This window comes from Panicum virgatum, chromosome 9N (assembly GCF_016808335.1).
Source record: "Panicum virgatum strain AP13 chromosome 9N, P.virgatum_v5, whole genome shotgun sequence".
Lineage (NCBI taxonomy): Eukaryota > Viridiplantae > Streptophyta > Magnoliopsida > Poales > Poaceae > Panicum > Panicum virgatum.
The window spans coordinates 67784231-67810480 of record NC_053153.1 but is presented as its reverse complement, the minus strand read 5'-3'; the positions used below and the strand labels follow the sequence as shown (position 1 = coordinate 67810480).

The 26250-nt window shown below is 46.7% G+C and overlaps 1 protein-coding gene across 1 annotated transcript; it reads left to right on the top strand.

The window, feature by feature from the left end:
* Positions 1-590: 590 nt before the first annotated feature.
* On the top strand, positions 591-25932 carry LOC120690242 (calpain-type cysteine protease DEK1-like). The gene is made up of 32 exons (XM_039972828.1): positions 591-811; positions 2980-3153; positions 3254-3504; positions 4148-4330; positions 4432-4567; positions 5003-5133; positions 5205-5319; positions 5417-6446; positions 6529-6639; positions 7074-7132; positions 9104-9266; positions 17420-17693; positions 17798-17948; positions 18027-18138; positions 18224-18389; positions 18501-18571; positions 18683-18774; positions 18914-19076; positions 19168-19239; positions 19563-19940; positions 20030-20145; positions 20269-20566; positions 20712-21031; positions 21369-21720; positions 21830-22144; positions 22224-22328; positions 22439-22567; positions 23523-23903; positions 24004-24141; positions 24475-24711; positions 24785-25192; positions 25384-25932. Exons 2-31 carry the CDS (start codon positions 3026-3028, stop codon positions 25088-25090), a joined length of 6483 nt encoding a protein of 2160 aa, XP_039828762.1. The 5' UTR covers positions 591-811; positions 2980-3025; the 3' UTR covers positions 25091-25192; positions 25384-25932.
* The last annotated feature ends 318 nt before the right edge of the window (positions 25933-26250 follow it).

The window sequence follows — 26250 nt, the reverse complement described above, 5'->3', positions numbered from 1 at the left end:
TAAAGCTTCGACACACAACAATCGATCTATGGGTGCAAAAGTAGGGACTTCCTATGGATTCAGGATTCTCCTGCATATTGATGGATCCTTATATCTTCGTGGTAGGTGGGTGCAGGTGTGCAGTGAGCAAGCAGCATGTAAGGTATGTCTCCTTACCCTTTTTATTGCAACAAAAATATTATTTTTTCAAGATTTTTGAAAATACTATTTGCGGATTTTCAAAGAAATTATCTGAAAATGTTCTTAAAAAACTTGTTAAAAATGTGTTCCCTATAAGTTATTGAATACTCTTATTCGAGAAAAAAAAACTATAAGTTCTTTTTTTGAAAATGGCTGTGAAATTCTTTATCTGATTTTGAAAAGGGAGATACAAGGTACAGCGGCAGCAACGCTCCACGAAAGAGAAAAAAGAGGAGAGAAAAAAAAAAAGAGAGAGCAGGGACCCTGAAATCATGCGCTGGAGCCCAAATAGCGCGAACGCGCCAAGTAGCAACCCGCTAAATTTTGCCTCCGAGTCACGCGAGACGGGACGCTGTCCGCGTCCGTTTCACACCGTTTTCCACAACACTCCCCTAGTCAGTCTCCAGCGCGTCGCCGCGACGCTGCCTGTTGACTGCTGTGCTGCGTTCACATCCCCCACCCCCAGCACTCGTCTTCTTTTCCTCTCTCCCGTTCACCTCCCGTGCTCTCGGCCCCCCTCACTCGTCTCCCCTTACTCGTGGCTTTTGGTTCCTTGCGGCGACGACTGGGCGAGCGGCGCCGCCCCTTCGCCGGGTCTTCGTCGGGCCCTTTCGCCGGCGACAAGCACTAGGTACGCCCGCCCATTCGCCTCGCTTCGCTTCCCTTCCTACTCTGCGAGGCCGAGCGCCCCAAACCCTAAGTAAGCTATTTCTATTCGGATCTGACCCAATTGCAAGTATGCGCATGTCTCATACTGGCTCCGCCCATGGTGTGGAACTAAAATCCCACTCTCGCAGTCGAATGGTGTGGTATCGAGCTGGTTGATGTTTCCTCTTGGTAGAGCTGGCAGTTATATGTTTTGATTTGATGAAATTTCGGGAAATCCTGTCGCGTCCCCATAGTTTCTATATGGACATGACCTCGGGGTGTCACTACCAGACGAAACAATCCAGAATTGAAAAGGAATGTACTGAATATTTTAAGGAAGTCCAACATACCCCCCCCCCCCCCCCCCCCAAAAAAAACAGTGTTCATATCCGAAGGAAGTATTGAACTGAAGTTAGCACCATCCACAGATCCCTTGTAAGTCGACTAGTTTGGAAAGCTTGAACTGAGGCCTCCAATTCGGTAAAGACTAAGCTGGAACCATGGAAACAACTTCAGGAATTTCGAGCTAAATATAGCAGGATTGGTGCAATTAACAGAAAATTCAATTGAAAGGAAGCTATTTATGACTTCTCCTTGTACAAGCAACCAAATCCATCTTGACATCTTGAGTAATTCCTAATTTGCGTCAAACATTCAAATTATCCCTATTCTGCAGATCCCTTTTTCTTGTGTCTGCAACCAGATTTGAACTGGTGCGGATACGGACCTTTAAAGGTGGTACCAAGCAAAACAATCTCGTTAGGAAACAGTTTTTGTGTCCATAAACTTACAGATTCATTCTTACTGGAAATGAGTCATCAAATTATCTCCGGTGCAATTAAATGCAAAATAATTGAAGGTCATGTAGCCAACTTTTGATAAGCAAGCACTAAATCATGTAGGTGGAGTTAAAACTGTTAACATGGAGTACTTTTAATAGCTAACGTGATACGTGATACCACGAGAGGTGTTTGATGAATGCGATCTGATAAGTTGTTAGATTTATTTATTTCTCCGGTGGAGAAATACCTGGCTGCGTACGTATGTGCATGTAGATATCTTTGGTCTATGTTTACCAGCCAAGATCCCTCGCTACTCTAAAGTTACTGTAGTACCTGTTCCGTAGTTGTATAAAAGCAGTTACATGATTATGGAAAAACTACCAGAACTCTATGCAGCATAAATTTCTGGAAGATTAACCAAGAAAGAAAATTAAGGTCACTCACCACAGTTAATTTTCAACAGTCATGGAACACTGGCACATCAGTCCAGCACACAAAAGCTTACAAAATAGTTAAGACATTTGTTTCAAAGTTTTTTTCTCGAATGCGCAGGAGAACTGCGCATCAATATATTAAGAAGAAGAAAAAAGGGGGATGAGCCCCAAATACAAAACAGCTACAAGGTTAGAGGGCCTGTAGCACGCCCTGAAAAAACACTAAGAACTGTCTGTCTTTCTAAGGAAACAAAGCAGGACCAGACACTTGACCAATTAGGAGTAAGGAGCTAGGGCGAGGAGATGAGTAACTCCTCGAGCCCCTGCTAAAGACCAAAGATGTACTTCTCTAAACACAGCGACAACTCTGGCTAAGCTAGGAGTACCACCGTAAAAAACACAATGACTACGATGCTTCCAGATTGACCAAGCTCCCAAAATTGTTTCAAAGTTCTAGGATAGCATATTAACATACAAAAAAAACTCAATAGAAATTTATTAACTAGCTTCATTTCAAAGCTTTGAAGAATGAAGATTCATAAGTGCATTAACATAAGAAACATACCAAATACAATAATTACCTCAATAACGCTGGAGCTTAATTCAATAGACCACCTTATCCACAAACATATATGGAACAGAAGGATTTGTAGCTTGAGAGATCAATCCCTCCACAATACTCAAGAGAAATGCAATTTCTCAGTAAATTCCCATATTGTTATTTTGGGCCTTTGGGGGTCTGATGACTGATGGCCTGCTTGGTAGATGCACAGCTGTCAATGCTCTGTATATGGTAAGACGTTAGCATTACCATGTAACTTGGGATTTGTGGAGTCCAGAGTGATTAGTTAAAATTGAACTGCATGCTCTAGTGCCATTTGGTGATCTTTGGTCATGTAATTATTAGACTTCTTATGTTGTACCTTCCCGAGCAGGTCATCCATGATTTCAGCCTACAAAAGGTGATTTCAAAAGGGGAGGATGGAAGAGGAGGGACACCACGGAGTTGTTTTGGCATGCAGCATCTGTGGGTTCCTCTTTGCTGTCCTTAGTCCTCTCAGCTTTTGGGTCCTATGGGCTGTGAATTGGAGGCCATGGAGGTTATACAGGTATGCTGCAGAGTATTTGTATTTTTCTCAATTGGGCTTAATCAATATTCTGCTATTTTATCGCTCATTAACCTTTCCCCCCTTCTAATTTGTTACTCAGTTGGATATATGCAAGGAAATGGCCAGCATATGTGCAAGGACCTCAACTAAGCACGCTCTGCAGCTTTTTGACTCTTGTTGCATGGCTTGTTGTCATTTCCCCTATAGCAGTTCTGCTCGTGTGGGGGAGCATCCTTATTGCTCTTCTGGAAAGGAACATAATTGGTTTAGCTGTTACAATGGCAGGTGTTGCTTTTCTTTTATCATTCTACTCTATAATGCTCTGGTGGAGAACACAGTGGCAAAGCTCAAGTATGTTATCTGTTCTTTTTCTTGATTATTTAGCATTTATTTCTCTAGAGGACTAGAAATAGAATCCATGCAGTCATGTTTTATGTGTCCACACTTGCTGGTCATGGGTTAATGGATTAAAAAACCGAGGATGAACTAGGTGGCATTGTAAATTAAAAACAAATAGGCACCCACATTCGAATAGAAGAAGGCTCAAACCTGGGTGGTTGGGGTGTACACCCATATCTCTAACGGATCTAGGGTCAATTCCTATGGGGTTCATGGATTCACTAATATTATATTTTGATTATTTTAGTTCACCTATAATTTTTTTACCAAGAATTTTGTTACCTCAGAAATTTGGATTACAAAGAGAACTGATGAAAGCATGTTCAGTGCCATCAGAGATTGATCCGTAAAATTTTGCAACCAAAGTAATGAATTACACACTAAGCTATGCATAAAGACTAAGACTTAAGTTCTTGGGTGTTTCCTGTTTAATTACCAGCACATTGTTCAAACATTTCTAAAATGCAGTTCTGTAGGGTTTTCATTAGCTGTTCCAGGCATCAAGCTGTTTCTTCACTTCATTTTTTGGGCCACTCTGTTATCGCCTTCTTCATTATTGATTTGGTTGTATTAACTAATGACATGTTTGTTGCAGAGGCTGTTGCTTACCTTCTCCTCCTGGCAGTCGGCCTACTTTGTGCCTACGAATTTTGTGCCGTTTACGTTACAGCTGGTGCTAGTGCTTCTGAGCTTAATTCTCCATCAGGGTTTTTCTTTGGGGTGTCTGCAATATCATTGGCCATCAATATGCTCTTTATATGTAAAATACTGTTTAATGGTAAAACTTCTAATTTGATATTATTACTTGTTGTGAGTATCTGTCACTCATTAATAGGAACCTGGTTAACCTCACTTTTTTTTTGCACACTTTATGCACAGTAAGTGGATTTGATGTTGATGAATATGTGCGGAGGTCGTACAAATTTGCCTATTCTGACTCTGTTGAAGTGGCTCCTGTTTCATGCTCTCCTGATCCACCAGATCCTAGTGAGTTATACATGAAAAAATCCAGCAGGTATTTCCACTTTTATTTTTCCTTCTTAAACATGCAACACTATATATTTTCTATACATATTAACACTGTTATACGAATTAGTTCATTGCTGGGGTAATAGTTTTCCACTATGCATGTCCACTGTCCAAAACAAGAGTGCAGCTTTTACAAAGTTTCCACCTGATCTCATTAAAGTACATGATGGTTTAGTAACGGATCCATTCACCATTTAAGATTAAAATAGAAGGTCCAAAATTTCTTAACGTTTCACTGTTGTGTTTTTTGGTCTGTGTGCATGATGTGATGGGACTTATATATTTATATTGTAAAATGGTGCGAATCCTAAATTTCTACTGTATTGTGCTTCCAGTTCAACCAAGTCATGTATTTCTTTGTATTATCTATCTCTTGTTATCATTTTGATAAAATGTTCACATCTTGTAACCTGGAATGCAGGGTCTTGCATTTAGGGCTTCTCTATGTGTGCTCACTGCTTGTGCTTGTTGTCTATTCTATCTTGTACGGTCTTACCTCAAAAAAAGCTCGTTGGCTAGGCGCTTTAACTTCAGTTGCAGTGGTGATTCTTGGTAATGTTCTTTCCTAGCTTCATTGATTGTATGCTCCGTTTCCGTTTCTTGACTTATTTTCTTTTCTGCAGACTGGAATCTAGGCTTGTGTTCATTTAGGTTTGAGCTTCTGAAAAGTCGGGTAATAGTGTTATTTGTGGCTGGAACATCAAGGGCTTTTCTTATATGCTTTGGAGTGCATTACTGGTTTGTAACTATCTTTGTGCTTTTGTATTGGAACACATTTGAGACCTAGCATTCTTGTACCTAAGTACCTATTTGCTAACTAAAGGTGTTACATTAGGTACCTTGGCCATTGCATCAGTTATGCTTTTGTAGCATCTGTGCTTTTATCTGCTGCTGTGTCTTGCTGGCTTTCTATTTCAAACCCCTCAGTGGCAAGGATAGACGCTCTAAGAAGTACAGTTATAAAGCTGCGAGAGGGATTTCGAAGAAAAGGACAAAATAGCTCCTCAAATTCATCAGAAGGTTGCGGCTCCAGTGTGAAGCGTAGTAGTGGTAGTGTTGAAGCTGGTCAAAATGGTAATGCAACTGATTCTATGTACAGAAGCAATTCACAAAGCGATGGTGTCAATTGGAACAGTATTCCTTTTGATCGATCCAATAGTTGTCAAGAAGGCCAGAGCTCTGACAAGAACATAGATAGTGGGCGTGCAAGTTTAGCTCATCGGAGTAATTCATGCCTCTCTGCTGTCCACTCTGAAACTGTCGTGATTACAACAGAGAGGCATGGAGAACCCACTGCTTCACTTGTTGTTTGTTCTAGCAGTGGTTTGGAAAGTCATGGTTGCGAGTCTAGTGAATCAGCTACCGCCTCAGGTAATCAACAGTTATTGGATTTGAACCTGGCAGCAATATTTCAGGACAGATTAAATGACCCAAGGATTTCATCTATGCTAAAAAAGAATGGTGGACTTGGAGATGTAGAGCTAGCTAATCTTCTTCAGGATAAAGGCCTGGATCCAAATTTTTCCTACATGCTGAAAGACAAAATTATGGATCCACGGATATTAGCTTTGCTACAAAGGAGTAGCTTGGATGCAGACAGAGAGCATCAAGATGATGTAGATGTCACAGCTACTGATTCAGACAGATTGGATACCACTATTGCAAATCAGATCTCTCTGTCCGAAGAACTTAGGAGAAGTGGTCTAGAGAAATGGTTGAACATTTCAAGGCTAATATTCCATCAATTAGCTGGCTCTCCAATCCGTGCTTTTATTGTTTTCACTATATTGTTCATCATAGAGACTGCGACTGTGGCTATCCATCGACCAGAGACCATCAAGGTGATAAATGCAACACATGAACAGGTAATTTTTTTGCAGCACACTGTAATTGCTTTGAAAGGTTCACTATTAATTTGACCAATAGAGATTTATCTTAATTTGGCAGTTTGAATTTGGTTTCTCGATACTGCTCCTGTCACCAGTTGTCTGCTCCATCATGGCATTCATTTGGTCTCTGCGTGCTGAAGAAATGATGATGACATCCAAACCTCGGAAGGTGATAAGCACTAAAATAAAAAAAGTTTACAATTTGGTACACCAGTATATGTTTTTCCTATTAATGTAATGTTAAAATTTACTGTATCAGAAACAAGTGTTTTGTACTATTTATGCTTGAACATTTACTATGAGTTAGCTTCTATGTAATGGAACATGAATATATATTAACAAGAAAAGGAAAATTCCTGTATGGGATGTAGTAATACCTTTACCTGTGGGTGTACAGTTTTATGCAATGGAACTATGGAAGAGCAATTACCTTTACCTGGGAGCTAGATGTGGTGAAACATTTAATTCCATCTGTAAAATCTTCCCCAGATGCAAAATCTATTTATGATCTGCGCTTCATTTTCCTTCAACTACAATGTTGTATTAGTTGCTACTATTTTAAATATTACTGATCTCAACAATAACAACCTGCCTTTCTTTCAGTATGGTTTCATTGCGTGGCTGCTGAGTACATGTGTTGGTTTGTTTCTCTCTTTCTTAAGGTACGCATACTTTCTCATATCTGATACAACATTTTCTATTAGGCTTCTAGTTAACAATTAGCCTTTTGTGCTTTACTTAGTTGATTATATATTTACACAAGGACATCAAGTTTATATGCGTAGCAATATATTGTTCCACTCTAATGATTTGATTTTGTCTTTTATGTTCTAACACATCATCATGTTAGTGATGGACTATGGATAAAAGCCCCCACCCCTCCCACTATAACACCTGGGTTTTATGGTCGGGTTGGCTAGGTGGGGCGCGCTAACATGGTACCAGAGCCGAGGTCCCGGGTTCGAACCCACCCGGCCACGCATTTCCGCTGCGCGATTTCCCCTGCGCCTCTCGTGTGCTGAGACCTGCTGCGGGCTACGCCGGGCACTAGAACCTGCTGCGGGCTACGCCGGGCTCGCACGCCGTAGGGGGAATGATGGACTATGGATAAAAGCCCCCACCCCTCCCACTATAACACCTGGGTTTTATGGTCGGGTTGGCTAGGTGGGGCGCGCTAACAGTTAGTATTGCATACTCTAGCTCATTATGCAATGCTGCGGCTTAGTTTCTTAACAGCAGAGACATATGACTTATTATGTCTTAGGTGTGGTTATCAGTGAAAAATGTGTTTTTAGAGCATAAAGGTGAGCTATCTTAGAAATAAACATCAGAAATGCCATTAAGGCAAGCAAAAAGAAGGGGTTTTACCTATTTATATTTTTAGCGTATAAAAATAAGCTATCCTCTAAACTCAGCACCAGAAGTAGAAAATGTGAAAATATGCCATTCTTAATTGGCAACAGAAGGGACCTATATGTTTAGATTCTTAAAGTTAGCTCTGGTCATGGGTCATAGTATAACCTTGTGCATAACCCATCTATAAGCTGCGATGTCTCACCAAATTTTTTCACATCTTATCCGAGTAGCCTATGAAATGTGCTGGGGTTCTAATAGAGTATTAAAAAAACTCTAATTCGTTAATAAATATTTCATGCAATTGTCATGGTATGCATCTTTTAAAAGTCTGTTTTTTTCTCAGATACTGCATTAACTGAATTGGAGAATGAAATTCCCCTGCTTCCCAATCAGCCATAAAAGTTACTCCCTTCATCTTTTGTAAATCATGTTTCCTTTCGTTAGGCTAAGACTGACAAAAAATTACTCAATTAATACAACAATTATGTGATACAATAGTATTGAGTTGCATGCACCGACCAGTTCAGCCCAAAAGCTTAAGCTGATGGGGAGAGGTGGGCAATGCACTTATATTCCAACACTCCCCCTCACGTGGAGGCTCCCTCAGGCCTCAAACGTGGAATAGGAGCGAGCAGCAATTATTTTATTTAATCGCGCTAACCAGGATTCGAACTCGAGACCTCTAGCTTTGATACCTTATTGAGTTGCACCGACCAGTTCAGCCCAAAAGCTTAAGCTGATGGGGAGAGGTGGGCAATTCACTTATATTCCAACAAATAGTATAATCATAAGAAAGTAATTTCGGATACGAATATAACGACTTCAACTTTGTGTCACAGAATTTATTTATTAACAGAGTAATTGCTGGTCAAAGGCTTGTCCTAACGAAATGAAATCAGCCGAATAATTCAAATGGAGGGGAGTAACACACAAGCTAAATTTTGAAATTCTTGTTGAATGGCCCACATTAAATTTAGGAGAAACAATCTCGAATTATCATATTTATAGGACCCTAAAAATTGAATGACATGTAGTATGCAAATAAATTATCTCCATAACAACTAAAATGTCATCACTAATCGAATGTCATCTCATCATCTAAGTTTTCAAGAATCTTTCAGCTTAAATTATTTTGATACATATCATCAGTAATGTAGTTTTTAAGCTGGTGTCTATTTGTTTAACATAAAGGTATTGTTCTTTTGTTGAAAAATTGATGCTGGCTAACATAAATGTATCTGTATTTTAGTCTGAATATCATCCTTTTTACTCTGCAGCAAGTCGTCAGTTATATTGGGCTTGTCTCTCACATTACCGCTTATGGTGGCTTGTCTCTCATTTGCTATTCCTATATGGATGCGCAATGGTTACCGTTTCTGGATTCCTGTAAGGGAGTTTGATAATCATGAAAATGTTAGTCAAGCTCCGGGAACGAAAGAGGTTTGTGGTTCACTTCCTTATGAATTTTGTGACTTGGCATTTTCTTTTCAATTGGATAAGTGTGACATTAATCTATTTAATCTCTTTGTTCGGTCAGAATGGTAAGCTGATTCGTGACCCAGTCTCATGTTGCAAGTTGGAGAATATGTCTATTTTAAGCTGTGTTACCCGGACACCCGTGTCTTAATTTTTTTGCCGAGTCGGATACCCCGCACTCGTGTCGGATTCCAAGTGTTATTTGCCGTGTCACCAAAAATTCTAACGAATCGGACACCCGCACCCGAGTCGGACACCGACACCCGCACCCGTGTCCATGTAACACTGATTTTAAGTCAATCTTTCCCGTATGTTCTTGTCATATCGGCATGCTTCATCATGTTTGTAGCACATCAAAGTGTTATCGATAACCTAGAATGTATTCCAACTGTCGGTACCCTGCTATGTTTTTAAAGCGGTAAGGCGAGGCGAGGCGATCCACCACCGCCTTATTGCCTAGGCGACGCCTAGGCGGGCTAAGGCGAGACCTTAAGCAAGGCGAGCCGCCACCGCCTTGTCGCCTAGGCCACTTCTACTGGGGTATCCACTCCTACTGTGCCAAGACTCGCGTAGTTATCCGTAACTACACCCTAAGGGGCTGAGCAGCCGGACCCCTGGGGTCCGACTCCATCTCACCGAACCAACGGTCTCGGACCCGCTTCCCGCTCGGGAACGGGTCCGGTGTCACCACGTGTCCCAGAGGTGGAAATGCTCAGCACCTGTGGCCGCGGACCCGGACCCCCGCAGGTGGGTCCGGGACCTCCACGTGCCATCCGGACTCCCGCAGATGGGTCTGGGACCTCCACGTGCCTATCCGGACCCCCGTGAGCTCTCGGCTCAGCTAGCTGCTCGGGAGGGGTCCGGAGCCGCCACGTGTCACGTAGGCGTGGGCGCGGGCGCAAGCCTTCCGCTGGAAGCTCCCTCACCCACGCCCATTAAGTGCGAGTGGTTGAGGCGGTCTCTGCTGCCTCTGGGCACGGGGTAGCTTTTGTCAGTCCACATTGTGGATTGCCAGTTACCGAGGCGGTTCGTCAGTTACCAAGGCAAGCATTAAAGACTCAGCGCCGTGCGCATGGGCGACGAGTCATGATGACCAGCTACTGACTGGAGCAACAGTGCACGCTGCTACAGTGGACTGAGCCAGTAGTTCGGCGCTTCATCATGACCTCGACGCGCGGCTGTAGAGGCTAGACTCTACTCTGACAGGATAGCTCAAGACCATCCCTGGTCAGAAGCTACGCACGGAAGCCGACGACAAGATCCCCGGATCTGAGGCATTGAAGGCCAAAGTGTAGTTTATAATACATCGCCGGGTCCACATGTCGGGGCCCCGCTCAGTGTACGTGCTCCCCTTAGACATATAAAAGGGAGAGCACGCCCGCTAGAACACAGATCCTCAGACACACACGGGCTCTCAAGCTCTCGGACACAAGCAATACAACACTCAGTGGACGTAGGGTATTACGCTTCGGCGGCCCGAACCACTCTAAACCTGCTGTGTTCTTCGTGTTCTTCCTGCGAGATTGAACTAGTCCTAGCTAACTCCCGAGTACTCACCCTCTGGGCTTAGGCGGGTGCATTCCGCCACCCGGCTGTGGGTTTGCACACCCTCTGGGCTCTAGAAGGAGGGCCACAGCCGGGTGGCGTAGTGCACCCGCCTAATCCCAGAGGGTGGTTACTCGGGGAAGCGTAAGCGATTCGTCAGATCTCGTGAAACAAGAACACAAGAACACTCGGGGATTTAGAGTGGTTCGGGCCGCCGAAACGTAATACCCTACGTCCACTGAGAGCTGTATTGCTCTTGTGTCTGTGGATGAGTCTATCCTCTGCCTCCCCAGTCCCTTTTCGGCTTGAGTCCTCTAACGGGCGTCTCCCTTTTATAGCACAAGGGAGACGCGTACACGGGCGTTGGACCCCGACAGGTGGGCCCAACGAGGATGTATAGTATACCATGAAAAAGACATTAATAGTGCTACAGTGTTGAGAATCTCTCCCCGGATACGCTTCATCGCACTGCAGACTCTTTGACCGAGGGGGGCCTTCACTTGTCCCATCGGCGAGGCGCCCGTTGAGGCAGTGTAGGTTGCGGCGTAGACTGTTGGGTCTACTGCGCAGGTGTCATGATGGGCAAAGCCGAGCTGTCGTGTCTAACTGGCGTAGTAGACTGACGCGCGTGGCGTGGGCAGCGCCAGCGGCTGCTCTGTGCACCTTGGTAACGCGCGATCAACAGTACACCCTGGCAAAAGTCGCCTCGAGCTCTGCTATGGCAGAGCGCACTTACGTCTCCCGCATTGAATGCGGTAGGTGGGCGAGTCTTCCAGTGCTCACGACCGTGCGCGCGCCACGTGCCTGTGGACACGTGGCGGCTCCGGACCAGTCTCAGGCGGGGAGTTGGTTCCCTCCCCGCTGAGGGGTCCGGATAGTATATGAGGGTCCGGGCCTCCGAGGGGGGGGGGGGGGGGTTCGGGACGCTGTAGGAGGATCCGGGGCTCCGTGGGAGGTCCGGGGCTCCGTGAGAGGTCCAGGGCCCCCGGCTGTTTGGACTGAGCGCTCCCTTCTCCGGGGCATGTGGCGTCACCAGACCCTTCCCAAGCAAGGAATGGGTCCGGGGTCGTTGGCCGTGTGAGAAGGGCTCCGGACCACGTGGGTCCGGCTGCTTGGGTCGCCAGCGCGTAGTCAAGGATAACTACGAGGCTTTTGCCTAGACACAGCAAGAAGGGGTATCCTAGTCCAGGAGTACCGACACCAACCGTCCAATAATGGTGTTGGAGAATAATAATGGCTTGTATTCCTCCAAACCCTAGAAGGGTGGGATATATAAATCCTATACATGGGCCTCTAGATGTGCCTCTATACATGGGCTCACATATACACCAACACCCCCCCGCAGTCTGAACTGCCGGCGCAGCGGTGTTCAAGACTGGACAACAAGAAAGCCAACACCCCCCCGCAGTCTGAACTACCGGCGCAGCGGTGTTTAAGACTGGACAAGAAGAGAGTACAAATAGAGCACAAAGGGCAAATACCCCCCGCAGCCACAACTAGCCACTGGCTACGTTGAGGCTGGAGCGAAACTCCGAGAAGGTCGAGGAGGGCAGTCCCTTGGTGAAGATGTCAGCAAATTGGGAGGTAGTCGGGACATGGAGTACCCGAACATCGTCGATGGCGACTCTGTCGCGCACGAAGTGTAGGTCGATCTCCACATGCTTCGTCCGCTGATGCTGGACGGGGTTGGTGGAGAGATACATGGCACTGACGTTGTCGCAATAGACGAGCGTGCTCTTGGCAAGCGGGCTGTGGAGCTCCACCAAGAGCTATCGTAGCCAGGACGGCCACGCCATTAGCGACAGCCCGGCACTCCGCCTCAGCACTGTAGCGGGAGACAACCGGTGCCGCTTGGACGACCAGGAGACCAGGTTGCCGACTAGGAAGACGGCGTAGCCGGAAGTGGAGCGACGAGTGTCCGGGCAGCCAGCCCAGTCAGCGTCGGTGTAGAACACCAGCTCAGCAGAAAATGAGCGGTGAAGCACCAGGCCGAGGTCCACAGTGCCACGGACGGTAGCAGAGGAGACGCTTCAGCGCAGCAAGATGTGACTCCCGGGGATCATGCATATGGAGACAGACCTGCTGAACAGCGTATGTGAGGTCCGGCCTGGTGAAGGTGAGGTACTGCAAAGCGCCAACCAGACTCCGGTAGGCAGTAGGATCAGCCACCGGATCACCCAGATCAGCAGACAGCTTCGCTTGAGTGTCGACAGGAGTGGAGCAGGGCTTGCAATCAGTCATCCCAGCCCGCTCCAGAATATTGAGTGCGTACTGCCGCTGGTGAAGGAGAAGACCAGACGAGCGAGGCTCAACAGCGACGCCCAAGAAGTGTTGGAGCTGACCCAGATCCTTCATAGCAAACTCCTGCTGCTGAGAGGAGATGACACTCTGAAGCAACTGCTGACTGGAGGTTGTGAGCACAATGTCATCGACATAGAGCAGCAGATATGCAGTCTCATCCCCACGGCGGTAGATGAAGAGAGACGTGTCAGACTTGACCTCGGTGACCCCAAAGTCAACAAGAACGTGGCGAACCGAGAGTACCAAGCCCGAGGAGCCTGCTTCAGACCATAGAGGGACTTGTTGAGCCGGCAGACCATATCCGGACGACTCGAGTCCACAAATCCCGCCGGCTGAGAGCAATACACTGTCTCTGACAGAGTGCCGTGAAGAAAGGCATTCTTCACGTCCAGCTGGTGCACAGACCAGGAGCGCGAGAGCGCAAGCGAGAGGACCGTGCGCACAGTAGCAGGCTTCACCACTGGGCTGAAGGTCTCATCATAGTCTACACCAGGCCGCTAAGTGAAACCCCGGAGAACCCAGCGAGCCTTGTAGCACTCTAGTGTGCCATCAGCCCGACGCTTATGCGTCCAGATCCACTTGCCGGTGACCACATTGCAACCAGACGGACGCGGCACGAGGTCCCACGTTTGGTTGGCAAAGAGAGCCGCGTACTCTTCCATCGCGCGACGCTAGTGAGGATCCGCCAAGGTGTCGCGGACAGAGGAGGGTACCGGAGAGACGCGGCTCGCCCTCGGTGGCGGAGAGAGTCGCGGCTTGAGACGCCATCCGCCGAGTCACCATGGGATGGATATGCCGAGGATCCCGATGGACGATGGGCGGGTGGTACACCTCCGGCTCGACTCGAGAGCGAGTCGGCGGAGGCGGCGGCAGCTCCGGTGTAGATGGCGGCGGCGACGACTCCGGTGTAGGCGTCGGAGGAGCCTCCGGAACCAGAGTCGGCGTCGGTGCCGGCGCCGTTCGGCGCCGGTACATTGCACCGGCTGAGCGTACCGCGGCGGCCCCGGAGTCGGCACCGGACGACGCTGGTACACCTGCACCGGCTGAGCGTACCGCGCAGGTGCAGCGGGAGGCACCAGGTCCGCGTGCGGCACGACCGGAGGTCCGGGGGCCGCGTGTGGCGCGACTGCGGGCACCGTGGCCGCGCGTGGCGCAGCAGGGATCACTGGCAGCGGTGCCGGTGTGCTGGGAAAACCTGCAGGGAAAGGAAACACAGGTAAAGGTGGCTGAACCACCGGGTCCGTCGGAAACAGGGACTCCAGCTCGGGGTCAGGAGAAGGTGTGGAGGAGATGGAGTAGGGGAAATCCGACTCGTCAAAGACGACGTGTCGGGAGATCAGGACGCGGCGAGAGGTGAGGTCAAAGCATCGGTACCCCTTGTGGTCAGGGAAGTAACCAAGGAACACAACGAGTCGAGCGGTGCGCCAGCTTGTGAGGAGCAGTGGCGGTGGTGTTGGGTTACACGCACACCCGAAGACCCGAATGTGGTCGTAGCGAGGAGGGGTACCGAAAAAAGCGTGGTGTGGAGTGGGAGCAAGAGAAGCCGTGGATGGAAGACGGTTGAGCAAGTAGGTGGAGGTGTGGAGGCTCTCAGCCCAGAAGCGCGGGGGCAGAGGCCTGGATCAGATGGGTGCGCACGACGTCGTTCGTCGTGCGAATCATCCGCTCAGCCTTGCCGTTCTGAGGAGAGGTATACGGACAAGACATACGCAGCTGAACACCCCGAGAGAGGAAGAAAGAACGAGAGGTGGAGTTGTCGAACTCCCGCCCGTTGTCACACTGGACGGCCTTAACGGTGAGGCCGAACTGAGTGGACACCCAGGCAAAGAAGTGGAGGAGAGTGGGGAAGGTCTAAGACTTGACGCGCAAAGGAAATGTCCAAGAGTAGTGCGAGAAGTCATCGACCACCACCAGATAGTACTTATAATCAGAAAGGCTAAGTACAGGAGAGGTCTATAGGTCACAGTGAACAAGATCAAATGTATGCGTCGCATGCGAAGAAGAAAAAGGGAGCCGAACATGACGACCGAGCTGGCACGCATGGCAGAGGGGCTTAGCAGGAGCCCTAGTGCAAGGAACATCGGCACTACGACTGAGCTGAGCCAGAACGTCGGGGCCAGGGTGACCAAGACGGCGGTGCCAGGTGGTGGAAGACGGCGTCGCGGCAAAAGCGGCAGGCCAGGACGGCCATGGCGAAGAAGAAGGCGAGAGTGGTGCAGCGGAAAAAGGAAGACGAAGGGTGTAAATGGACCCCGTGCTGTCACACCGGAGTAGCGGATGCCGGGAGGCCGAATCCTTTACAGTGAGGCTAGAAGAATCAAACTCGATGGAATAAGAATTGTCAGCTGTAAACTGACAAATGGAAAGAAGATTATGAACCATCTGCGGAGCAACAAGGACATTGGGAAGACAAAAGGAGCAAGGAGCAGAACCCACGGCGGTGATAGGAAGGCAAGACCCGTCACCAACCATGATGGAAGAAGGACAAGAGAGGTGTGGGGTCGGACAGAAGAGAGGATACCGGCATGTGGGGTGGTGTGGAAGGAGGCACCCGAGTCGGCGATCCACTCGGTGCTAACCGGCGGCGTCCGCCCCATGGTGCTGAAGGACTGCGCCAGTGCGGCCAGGTCGGCTGGGTGGAGCGGGCGGGGTCCAGGACGGCGCGAATAGGGGAGCAGCAGCGGCGAGCATGGCCGCCGGCTGGGGCTGAGGACGAGGCCCCCCTGACCCTGAAACGGCCACATCGGGATGCGCCCTGGCCATGGGGTGTTGAAGGATGGCCAGGGCGTACATCCAGGGCCCAGGAGCAGGAGTGGGAGCCGGAGTCGGGTGCGGAGTGCCCCGAGCACCACCACCACGTCTCCTCCGTCGCCGACGCCCTCGGCCTCCCCCACCCCCGGTCTGGCCGGTGAGGAGCACCAAGGAGGGGGTCGGGCGGGTCGATCCGGGGTCCAGATCCAGAGGGCGGAGCCTGGTGGGAGGACGAAGCGCCGTGCTCGGTGAAGGGGACGACGGGCGGGACAAGAAAGTAGGGCTTCTCTGCGGCGACCCGACGAGTGAGAGCGTCGGTCGCGGAGCGCTCGCGCTCCCAAGCGAGGGCAGCCGCGCGGGCCGCTCCTGAGCCGCCGAAGCCTCGGACTTGGCGGCAAGGAGGGCCGTGGCGAGAGCGTCGTCGGCCGTAGCAGCTCCGGCGGCGATCGGCTGCCCGCGGAAGGCGGCGGCGATCGGCACGTCTGCGGGGGGCATAACCGCGGGCGCAGCCACGGGCGTCCGCGCGGCGGGCGCGGCATGCGCCCGCGCGAGCTTGGCCTCGAGGTCCCGGAGGGCAGCCGCGAGGCGGGTGGTGGCGGATCCAGCGGCAGCGGTACCAGGGAGGCCGGCCTGGGCGGCGGCGGCGAGGGCCAGGGCGGCGGGGCGCACCTGCAGCCGCCGCCCTGGTGGCGGCTGCAGCTCATGGGGCGACGGCGGCAGCGACTCGCCGAGGGAGCGCACGGAGGCGGCGGCCTGGAGCGCGGCAAGGGAGCACGCGTCCGGCACAGCAGGGGCCGCGCACGCGCCTGGGGCGGCGCTGGTGGCGCCGGGGCCATGCAGGGGCGGGGCGGCGGCCAGGCAGGGGCCTCCACCGGTCGGCGCAGCCACCTCCACGGCCGCGCAGGCGCCTGGGGCGGCGCTGGTGGCGCCGGGGCCATGCAGGGGCCGGGCGGCGGCCAGGCAGGGGCCTCCACCGGCCGGCGCAGCCACCTCCACGGCCACGCACACGCCTGGGGCGGCGCTGGTGGTGCCGGGGCCATGCAGGGGCGGGGCGGCGGCCAGGTAGGGGCCTCCACTGGCCGGCGCAGCCACCTCCAAGGCCCCCCGCGGCTCCAGGTGGCGGCTGCGGCCTGGAGCAGAGCAGGCCCGGCGCCTGCGCCGGCTGGCGGCGCAGATCAGGGCGCGGCAGATCCAGCCGGCGGGGCGCGGCAGATCCGGCCGGCGACCAGGCGCCCAACGCAGAGGAGGCAGCGGTCATGGCTCCAGCAGAGGAAGAGGAGGGAAAGGGAGGGGAGTAGGAGAGAGGAGGGGGCCCCGGCGGCCGGCGGCTAGGGTAGGGGAGGGAGGAGGGAGAGGATCTAGGCTAATGATACCATGTTGGAGAGAATAATAATGGCTTGTATTCCTCCAAACCCTAGAAGGGTGGGATATATAGATCCTATACATGGGCTCACATATACACCAACAAATGGTAATTAAAAAAATTATTGTTGCTTATCCTCTTATTTTTCTGGTTTCAGCGGGCTCTCTTTGCTATCAGCATAGCTGTTTTCACTGCATCAGTTATTGGCCTTGGCGCCATAGTATCAGCGAAGCCATTAGATGCTTTAGGCTACAAGGGCTGGGATGCTGATAAGAACAGCTTCTATTCTCCCTATGCAACATCAATGTATCTTGGATGGGCATTATCTTCAACAATTGCTGTGCTTACCACGGGGTTGATACCTGTTGTTGCTTGGTTTGCCACATACCGGTTTTCACCTTCATCAGCTATGTGTGTTGGCCTCTTTGCTAGTACGTTCTATTCGATCTTGTTTTGAAATTTACTTTGATATTGGATGGAACATATTGCAGCCAACATCTTTAGATAACTGATTCTAAGTCATGCTTTTCTGCAGCTGTTCTTGTGTCCTTTTGCGGTGCATCTTACTGGGGAGTGGTAAATTCACGAGAGGATGGTGTTCCTCTGAAGGCTGATTTCCTGGCAGCATTACTTCCCTTGTTATGCATTCCTGCATTTTTCTCACTGTTCACCGGGCTATACAAATGGTACAAAAATGACTTTTTAGCTTTTTATTCCCCTCGATATTATTTGATCCACTCAGATCAAATTGCAAATAATTTCAGGAAGGATGATGATTGGAAGATTTCTCGTGGTGTTTACCTTTTTGTTGGCATGGGAATGTTGCTGTTATTTGGTGCAGTTGCGGCTGTTATTGTCACAATCAGGCCCTGGACTGTAAGTAAATTTTGTGTGACATGGGATATTAGCAATTTAGCATTCCTTTACAATAGGCTATATTTCATGTATCATCTTTATACAGGTTGGAGTTGCTGGCCTCCTTGCTATTCTGTTCCTTGTATTTGTTATTGGGGTCATCCACTACTGGACATCTAACAACTTCTATTTAACGAGGACTCAGATGCTGCTTGTTTGTTCCATTGCTTTTCTCCTAGCCTTGGCTGCCTTCCTGATGGGTTTATTTCATGGTGACTGATGTTCTTCCTTCAGTGTCATCCATCCTTTTTTAAATTCTGTTTCTTGGTTTGAGCTACTGCTATCGTTTAGTTTTGTATTTATTTAGCTTATGAACTTTGCAGGAAAGCCTTTTGTTGGAGCATCTATAGGTTACTTCTCATTTATATTTCTTCTCACAGGAAGGGCTTTGACTGTAAGTTTTGGCACATGCTAAGACAACTTTGGCTATCGCTTGCTAGTTCGGATATGTGCTCATTATAATGTAGCATTTTCTTCTAATTCTGAATGGGTATGCCCTTCTCAGGTCCTTCTATCACCACCAATTGTAGTGTATTCGCCAAGAGTGTTGCCTGTATATGTTTATGATGCTCATGCAGACTCTGCTAAGAATGTTAGGTACAGATATGTGCTTTCTTATGCCCTATTTGCCTTTCTTGAGTTCAGGATTGGTCATATGTATATTTCTCTCTGTTCTGTCCCATCCTAAAGTTAGATTGTCAGTTGAGAACGTGCTCTAACATCAGTTTTTTTACAGCTACGCCTTCCTTATTCTGTATGGGATTGCACTGGCAACTGAAGTTTGGGGTGTTATTGCTAGTATAATAATGAATCCCCCATTTGTTGGGGCTGGCATTTCTGCCACTACTCTTGTAATTGCCTTTGGTTTTGCTGTTTCTCGACCATGCCTGACTCTTAAGGTTCGTACTTTTCTGTAGCTAAAACTAGTAGAGTTTCATGTTCCTTTTTTATATATGTCTTCATTAATAATTTTTGAAAAAAATCAATCAGATGATGGAGGATGCTGTTCATTTTCTCAGCAAGGATACAGTTGTGCAGGCAATGTCACGGTCCGCTAATAAAGTATGTTTATTTATTGTTTAACATAAGTTATGTGTGTGCATGCTTTATACATTTCTGCATTTTAGTTAGAAAATAGTTTCACTGGTCTCTCGATTGATTGCTTGTTGGCATCTGATGCTGAGATCTACCAGCATTTTTCATTTTAGTCTAGCGCATCCAAATTCTGTCATTTTGTACCATGTAAATCTATCACGGATACCCGTCATTTGTAGGCAGGATTATCTATTGCGATTAGAATATTTTTAAATGCATGCACAGGGTCTGTACATAATAATAGCATGGTCTTTATTGTTTTCTGTAATGTTAACAGTATGTTTTTCCAGACTAGGAATGCTATATCTGGGACTTACTCAGCACCGCAGAGGTCTGCAAGCTCTGCTGCTCTTTTAGTTGGAGATCCTGCTCTTACAGTGGACAGGGCTGGGAACTTTGTGCTTCCTAGGGCTGATGTTATGAAGCTGAGAGACCGTTTGAGAAACGAGGAGATTGCTGCAGGATCTTTCTTCTGTGGGGTAAAAGATTGTTTAATGACTTGTCCTCATTCCCAGGCAAATGTAGATTATCGAAGGAATATGTGTGCCCATGCACGTATTTTAGCTTTAGAAGAAGCAATCGATACTGAATGGGTGTATATGTGGGACAAATTTGGCGGTTATTTGCTTCTGTTGCTTGGACTGACTGCCAAAGCTGAACAAATACAGGTATAAGCTTGGTATCCTCTATCATTATTTTCAACCCCCTGATTTGTTAGCAATTGATAATGGTGTGAAGAATTTCTTTATTGTTTCAGGATGAAGTTCGTCTAAGACTCTTCTTGGATAGCATAGGTCTTTCTGACCTGAGTGCCAAAGAAATTAAAAAATGGATGCCTGAAGATCGGAGGCAATTCGAGCTCATTCAAGAAAGGTTATTTTTTTTCTGTTTTTTATGATTCTACCATGATTCTGTGTAGGATGTATATCACAAAAATCATCGTGGGGTCATTATTATAATTTTTCATTATTGTACTTTTCATATTGGTGTCTACAGCTACATAAGGGAAAAAGAAATGGAAGAAGAGGCATTGATGCAAAGGCGAGAGGAAGAAGGGAAGGGAAGAGAAAGGAGGAGGGCATTGCTGGAGAGAGAGGAACGGAAATGGAAGGAACTTGAAATGTCATTGCTTTCTTCTATTCCTAATACTGGAAGCAGAGATGCTGCAGCTATGGCAGCAGCTGTCAGAGCTGTTGGAGGTGATTCTGCTCTGGAAGATTCTTTTGCAAGAGATAGGGTCTCATCAATAGCCAATCACATACGAAAGGCGCAATTGGCTCGACGAGCAGAACAGGTTCTAGCTCCGGATTTTTTAAGTTATATAACACACCTTCCATCATTTTAGAGCTATATAGAATTGTATTTTTCTTTTAGTGCATGTTGGGCATAAATATCCTTGGGCATCTTTATTGCTCTAACATGTTATGAATGTTGAACAGACTGGCATTCCAGGCACGGTATGCATACTTGATGACGAACCGAGGAGTACTGGTCGTCATTGTGGAGAACTTGACTTATGCCTCTGTCTAAGTCAAAAAGTTACTTTGTCCATTGCTGTAATGGTTCAACCGGTATCTGGTCCAGTGTGTCTTTTTGGAAGTGAATTCCAAAAGAAGGTTTGCTGGGAAATCTTAGTGGCAGGATCGGAACAGGGAATGGAAGCTGGGCAAGTTGGTCTTCGATTAGTGACTAAGGGTGAAAGGATAACCACTGTTGCTAAAGAATGGAATATTGGTGCATCAAGCATTGCAGATGGCAGGTACCACCTATTCACAACTATTGTATTATGCATAGAAAATGAAATCAAAAGCAGTGCCATCCTATTGTCTTTTGCTTGCCATGGCAGTACCTAATGCAAGTTTGCTGTCTCATCTGTTGTGTGTCTACTTGTAGGTTGTATGAGAAAAAAAAATTGTTGATGAATATCTTTTCAATACTAGTGTTTTAAATTACTTGTTGGGTTCATACCTGCTCACTTCTGCATCATGCACTATGACATTACGTTAGTTGCACTCTGATGCAAAACATTTTTGGAAGCCATGAACCACCTTTGTTACTTTACTAGTATGATCTTATAGCTACTGTGTGTTTTGCAGGTGGCATCTTGTCACTGTAACTATAGATGCCGACTTAGGTGAAGCAACTTCTTTCATTGATGGAAATTATGATGGATATCAGAATGGGTTGCCGTTGCCAACAATTAACGGTATCTGGGAACCTGGGACTGATATTTGGGTTGGTGCTCGACCACCCATAGACTTAGATGCCTTTGGTAGGTCAGATAGTGAAGGTTCAGATTCAAAGATGCAGATCATGGATGCTTTTCTATGGGGAAGATGCCTCAGTGAAGATGAGGTTGCTGCATTACATACAGCCATGTCACCTGCCGAGCATGGCTTTTTTGACCTTGCACCTGGTGATGCTTGGCATGGAAGTTATTCTGCAAGGGTATTGATTTTACCTAGAAAAATTCTGTACTTTCAGTGTTTTGTGATGTCCTGAATTGGGTGGGAATACTAAACTAAATGTGATTTCCTTAATTTAATGTTCCATTTAGGTGGATGACTGGGAAAGTGAAGAAGCTTATGAACTATATGATCAAGGGGATGTTGAATGGGATGGACAGTACTCAAGCGGTAGGAAACGGCCAGTACATGATGCTGTAGCTATTGACATTGACTCCTTTGCTAGGAGACCAAGAAAACCAAGGTTTGAGACACAGGAAGAAGTCAACCAGCGTATGTTCTCTGTTGAAAGGGCTGTCAGGGATGCTCTTATCGCGAAAGGAGAGAGAAACTTTACTGATCAAGAGTTCCCTCCAGATGATCGTTCTTTATTTGTAGATCCAACGGATCCCCCTCGGAAACTGCAGGTATTCCACTTGCATATCTCTCGTGCTTCTGCAAAAAAAAGGTTAAAGTTTCTGACATGTGTTTGGTTTATGAGTTCAGGTTGTTTCTGAGTGGATGCGGCCTTCTGACATAGCAAAGGAGATATCTATCAATTCTCAGCCTTGCTTGTTTTCTGGTTCTGTGAATTCCTCAGATGTGTGTCAGGTATAAAGTTTTGTTTTCTGCTTCTGTGCACCCGGAGTTGTGGTCAAGGAAGCAAAGGCATGACCATTTATTAGCTGAATTTGATATCAATTTGAATTGTTCCTTTTCAGGGTCGGTTGGGGGACTGTTGGTTCTTAAGTGCAGTTGCAGTTTTAACTGAAATGTCCCGTATATCAGAAGTTATAATCACCCATGAATACAACGAAGAAGGAATTTACACTGTCAGATTCTGCATTCAGGTATCTAATGATTTATACCATTTGATTGATAATATCTGCTCACTTGGTTTGTTCATATTAGTCTTCCATCATTCGATTGATATAATATCTAGGAAGGTTGAGTTGATTCATCCTGCAAAGTTTATAATATAGTTATCGTAAAATGTTAGACTACAGAATCATGATAAAATTTAACATTTGGCTATCTTATGCCCAGTTTAACATCAAAATTCAATTGTTGAAGCAAACGATCAAATTCCTTTGTGTAGAGCATGCAACATCACTTGTAACACATACTTTACTATAGTGGGAAAAAATAAAATAATTATCAGAAGTAGTTCATCAGTCTGTATTAGGCATTGTGACCCCTGATTCTAGCAGTAGTTAGTCTGCAGTGTTTACTGAAAGTCTGGAACTATGCTGGGCCCTCTTGGATGTGCACTGCTTTAAGGAGATAAAATAGTAGTTTAGTTATACTTGACTCCTCCAGTTCAAGTTGCCTCCTTCCTTATACACTGATGGCCCTTCCCTGGCTTCCCAATAGTGCCGTCAGCCTCAGTGACACCTACTTACAAACCTGTGGAAAATTCAGCTCTTTTGATAGCATTAATTTTAGGTAGTTGCTAAGAAAAAACGTAGACCTATTATTAATGCTATGCAATTTGGACATATCCTTGATATGTATTTATAGATCAATATCTCACAATTGGGCAGCTTGAGGGGGTTCATTAGGCCATAGCACAAACCTACCAATTTGACAATAAACTTGGCTGTAGTTGGTATGACTTTTTTAAAGGGAAAATAGTGCACATGAAGAGCACTTATAAGATTTTTTATTAGGGTATATCCTAATCTTTGTTTTCCCCTGTGACTCAATATTTATGTTACAGTAATTTGTATTTTTTTCTGAGTTTGAAAAACTTGTCCAAGACTTTTTCTGAGTTTATAGTTTTTATGTTTTGTATTTTTTTTCTAGGGTGAGTGGGTAGCCGTGGTTGTTGATGATTGGATCCCCTGTGAGTCTCCGGGAAAACCAGCATTTGCTACTAGTAAAAAGCAAAATGAGCTTTGGGTATCCATTCTTGAGAAAGCTTATGCGAAACTTCATGGCTCTTATGAGGCATTAGAAGGTGGGCTTGTTCAAGATGCTCTTGTGGATCTCACAGGAGGAGCTGGTGAAGAGATTGATATGCGAAGTCCCCAAGCGCAGATTGATCTTGCTAGTGGAAGATTGTGGTCGCAGTTGTTGTATTTCAAACAAGAAGGTTTTCTTCTTGGCGCTGGAAGTCCTTCTGGATCCGATGTTCACATCTCATCAAGTGGCATCGTGCAGGGACATGCGTACTCAATTTTGCAGGTTTGCTCTCATTTGTATCTGACCTTCCAGCTAATTGTCAGCTCTTCACTATTCTTCTTCTCCTCCTGTATAAGTTTACACAGTTGCACTATATTTTCAGGTAAGAGAAGTTGATGGCCACAAACTCATCCAAATTAGAAATCCATGGGCAAATGAAGTTGAATGGAATGGACCGTGGTCAGACTCTTCACCAGAGTGGACTGAACGAATGAAGCATAAGCTTATGCATGTTCCACAGGTACTCGTCTCTTGATGTCAATTTACATGCATGTCATATTGCACTAGTTGAGGTCAGAAAGAAACATAATTGTGTTAAACAGATTATAGCCTTCCGCATGCAGTTTCATCACTTGAAGTCCTTCTTATCCCTTGCTTTAAATGCAAATAAGATTTTCTAGGATGTCTTTCGAAGTGGCAAAGCCGCAGCTTATTTATAACTGAAAACAAATTAGTGCCCTTGCAAGGTTACAAACTAACACATTGGACCAGTAGGAAACAAAATGTAGATCGTAAGTCTGACTTCATATACAGATCTGACCCCATCCACTTATCTCTCCCACCTCTGTTGCAGTCGAAGAATGGGGTATTCTGGATGTCTTGGCAAGATTTTCAGATTCACTTTCGGTCAATATATGTCTGTCGTGTTTATCCACCTGAGATGCGTTACTCTGTCCATGGGCAATGGCGTGGCTATAGTGCAGGTGGTTGCCAAGATTTTGATTCATGGCATCAAAATCCTCAGTATCGACTTAGAGTAACAGGACGTGACACACTATATCCTGTTCATGTTTTTATTACCCTTACTCAGGTATGTCCCAATCTGCATCTGTAAGATTAGAAGAACCACAATGATATTTATCTGCATAACTCTTGCTTTTCAGGGTGTTGGTTTCTCTAGAAAGACGAACGGTTTCCGAAACTACCAATCGAGTCATGATTCTTCAATGTTATACATTGGACTGAGGATACTCAAGACACAGGGCTGTCGGGCTGCCTACAATATCTACATGCATGAATCAGCGGGTGGATCAGATTACGTTAACTCAAGAGAGATATCATGTGAACTAGTCTTGGATCCTTATCCTAAAGGATACACGATTGTGCCAAGTACCATCCATCCTGGGGAGGAAGCACCTTTTGTTCTGTCAGTTTTCTCAAAAGCACCAATCAAGCTAGAGGCTATTTAATTCAAGATTGATATCCCATGTGTCCAGTGACAGCTGCGGCTGCTGGGCAGGGCTTCTTGTCCGTGAAATGTCCAGCTGTGGGTTCTCGAAGGCTTGAAACTGGTAATTATCTGATTCATAATTTCACATCCATTGTGTTTAAGTTCCCTAATCTGTAGTTAGCCTGGTATGGTAGGGTCTAGTGCCACTGTGCTCCAAACTACAACCATCCCGTGTTATGTGTATATATTCTCATGCATTCATTTAGATACAAAATGAAGGAATTGGACTAACTGGCCTTATAACTGTTTCAGGGTATAAGAATTGCCTCTAGATGATTCTGCAGCTCTGCTCTTGGACCTGAAGTGAGCTTCATCAGATCTTGCTACATGCAAGTACTTAAGTTTGATTGCTTGCTGCAGAACTGATAGAAAAGGCAATGGTTATGGTGCTAAAGGGAAGAAGAGAAGGATATCACATGTTGCATTATCATATGGTGTCGATGTGTCAGATTCATGGTTCTTTGATCTCTGCGCAAAGCGTGGGGTGAGAATATTGACCTGTTGTGTTCTATGCTTGTAGATAGAGGTGGCAGCTAACATTTAGACCTGGTAGCCCCAACCTGTGTACATGTCCCGTTCACCCTGTAAATGCTATAGACTTAGGTTTGGTAGCCTGCCGTTCCTGTTAACGCATAGGGCTCTCTTGCAGCTGGGAAATGCCTTGTTAGCAAGCTGCAGTTTTGCTGATCCGAGCGTGTAGTCGGCCATAGTTTGTTTCGATTGGTTGCCCTGTATGTAATCGGAATCTGATCTCATTCAATGAAACCTATTTTTTGGGTGCTTTGCGAAGCTGCCTTTGCATCGAGTCTTGTTACATCACGCACGTTGTGCTTTTACTGAGAAAGCTGTGCAAGACTCCCATTTTGGGTTTGTGACCTAGGCCCTATGAAATGCAAAAAAAATTTTGCGATGGAATCTTGCTAATTTGAAATACTAAATGAAGTCTATTTACAAAACTTTTTGCACAGATGGGTTGTAAATCGCGAGACGAATCTAATGATGCTAATTAATTCATAATTAGCGGGCGGTTACTGTAGCATTACTGTTGCAAATCATGGATTAAGTAGGCTCATTAGATTCGTCTTGCGATTTACAGCCCATTCATGCAAAAAGTTTTGT